Source organism: Toxotes jaculatrix, chromosome 18, assembly GCF_017976425.1.
Source record: "Toxotes jaculatrix isolate fToxJac2 chromosome 18, fToxJac2.pri, whole genome shotgun sequence".
In the NCBI taxonomy this organism is placed as follows: domain Eukaryota; kingdom Metazoa; phylum Chordata; class Actinopteri; family Toxotidae; genus Toxotes; species Toxotes jaculatrix.
Window position 1 is genome coordinate 19,412,469 of NC_054411.1, and position 2,613 is coordinate 19,415,081.

The 2,613-nt window shown below is 48.6% G+C and overlaps 1 protein-coding gene across 1 annotated transcript; it reads left to right on the top strand.

Moving 5' to 3' along the window:
* The first annotated feature begins 316 nt into the window (after positions 1-316).
* Positions 317-1,590, top strand: hspb9 (heat shock protein, alpha-crystallin-related, 9). Its single transcript, XM_041062972.1, has 2 exons — positions 317-722; positions 884-1,590. The coding sequence occupies exons 1-2, from the start codon at positions 502-504 to the stop codon at positions 1,341-1,343; spliced, it is 681 nt and encodes a 226-aa protein (XP_040918906.1). The 5' UTR covers positions 317-501; the 3' UTR covers positions 1,344-1,590.
* The last annotated feature ends 1,023 nt before the right edge of the window (positions 1,591-2,613 follow it).

A 2,613-nucleotide genomic window follows, 5' to 3' on the forward strand; every position in this document is an offset into this window, starting at 1 on the left:
GCGGGAGTACTGAACAGAAAGACATTTGTTGTACAGTTTTGTCATCCCATTTTTCTGTTGACACACTTTAAAAATCTGAATCTGCATTGCATTTTAGAAATGAATAATGAGAGACAGGACATTTGTGGCTGCAGTGTGAATGCTCAAACACAAACAGGATGTGACCATGAGCTGTCTTTAGCCTTTTGATGAGTTGCAGGGCATTCCTGACCTCGCTGGCCCACGCTAACAAACAGCAGTGAGCTCATGGGGTGCAAATAACACAGTGGGAGGGTTGGAGCACAGCTGCTGGGGTATATAAAGAGGAAGAGTCGTGTGTAATCAAACCCAGACTACCTGGCACAGGCTACCAAGAAGAAGAAACTCGGGAAATTGTCACTCACTGGAGCCTTTAAGATACTAGATCTGAAAGAGGGAATCTGAGAGACTACAATACACCACGCTCGCTGGTTGCCTTATAAACAACGTCTTTGTTAAGCACAGTCTTTCAACGCTGACGCGATGTCCCAGCACGCTGCCTTGACCAGCCTGTTCGCCGATGACCCTTTCTTCAGCCAGGAACGGTTGCTGTGGCCTCTGCATCAGGGGGCCCTTTCCTCGCTGCAGCAGGACTTCTTCGGCCTCAGAGCCAAACTGGCCGACAGCCTCCTGAGGGATCTGCACGATGGGCACCCCGTGCTCAGGCTTAGCCAGCTGCCCCTCCTCTCCTCCACTCTGACAGGGTATGTACAGTTACTGTGTCTCTCTGTAGCAGATACACCTGATTAGTTACGTTTCATGGTGTTTTCAGACCTAATGTTTGTTAGCTCTGGTCTGAAACAGCGGGTGAGTTGGTGAACTCGATGGAGCTGATTCTGATCCAGATCCTGATTCCCTCTTTCAGGCTGAGTGATGGTAAAGAGCAGCAGAGAGAGACTCCCAGCACAGAGCTGCAGAAGGTAGCCCAGCAAGACCCAGAAAACAACGGCGACCTCCTGGTGACTCTTGATGCTCGTGGTTACGCCCCCAGTGACATCACCGTCAAACTGGAGGGGCGGAGCCTGGCGGTGGTGGCCATGAAGCAGGCCGGAGCAGAAGAGAGCCAGTCCTGCTCCTCCCCCTCTTCCTGCGCCTCCTTCTGCTCCTCGGCCTCAGCTCAGACAGGGTTCGTCCAGAAGATCGCCCTGCCTGCTCACCTGGATCTGTCCGGCCTATCCTGTTCCTTGATGGATGATGGACAGCTGCGGATCCACGCCCCCGTGGCCAAGCAGCCAACCGGCGAGGAGCACCAGGTGCCCATCCGGTTCAGGACGTCGCTGGAATTTCCCATCAGCAACAGCACAGAGGAGGAACACACAGACTAAAGCACACAACACAGACTCCACACACACTGCCTGAATGACATATTTTTGAATAAACACACATATTATCCATTTTTGTGCCCACACACACACACTGCCACAAAAAGACTATGAGCAAAGTTTACAAACACTAAATGAAGTGAATATTTATTTTGTAATTATTTCCAATTTGTAAAAACCTTTTAAATAACAAAGTTTTTTGATTTTCAGAAAATCATATTGGTGTAATAGTGTTTCGGATTTATTAAATAAACAGAAAACTACTTTTGTTATGGACTTTTGTGACCACAAGATGGTGCCAGCAGCCAATTTACACAAAGGATGGCCCAGGAGGAGAAAAAGGGAGAGGGAGGGAGAGAGGGAGGGATGGGGGGAGACAGCAAGTGTGAGGAAGAAACAGAGAAGAGTCCTAAATGCTCGCATTACGTTGAACTCCCCTCAGGTGACTGAATTAGTGACTCTAAAAGGTTCCAGTGACATTTGGTTTCCTGGGGAGAAGTTATTTGTCGGAGCTCCGGAGCAGGTGACAAACAATAGCAGCAGTTTAATGTTTTATGAGTCCTGCCCCGAGGGCGTCACGACAGAGGGGAGAGGAAATAAAAGCATTACGAGAAAAGAAGGGGTGATGTCAGGAGAGGGGGAGGGAAGACAAGAAAACCTAAAGCAATCGACAACAAATTGTATGTTCTTACTTATCTCACTGTGGCATGATGCTCAACATGTGGTAGAAGAAGGAAGTTATAGAGCTGCCAATAAAATGCCAATAATCATCAGACCAGAAGAGTCCCCAGCTCTGACTGGATCCACAGCGACTGGCTGTGACCACAGGGGCCAATATAGGGTGAGCCTGCTTCTGTGGCTGGCTGCACCTGGCTGTGAGAACTGGGCCCAGGTCAGACAGTGAAACATTAATGCTAGTCATAATGTTGTCTGCGCTGGAACTGTGCAGCTAATGTTATGATGAGAAGAGGCTAATTATTTTTGACTGGCTGCTGGTGGAGCTGCTGTGATCAGACCATGAACACTGTAAAGCTATGGGCTCTGCTGCTGCTCTGATTATGGCTGTGGCTATTGCTGTAACTGTTTTGTTCAGCAAGGCTGTGACACTGGTTTTTTAATATGTAACACTAACCTACATGTCACTGTGGAATGATATGGTTGAGTTGGCTGTGAAGCTGTTCCTGAACTCCGTGCATGTACAGCCAAGCACATCTGTCATGTCTGATTTAACCTGGTCCAGATCCTGGCTGGAGTGTGTGGCTTTACAACAGAC

Excerpts from the sequence above, each read along its gene's own strand:
- hspb9 (XM_041062972.1), top strand. The coding sequence starts at position 502 with ATGTCCCAGCACGCTGCCTTGACCAGCCTGTTCGCCGATGACCCTTTC. Across the intron at positions 723-883 it reads CTCTCCTCCACTCTGACAGG|GCTGAGTGATGGTAAAGAGC; the intron begins GTATGTACAGTT and ends TCCCTCTTTCAG.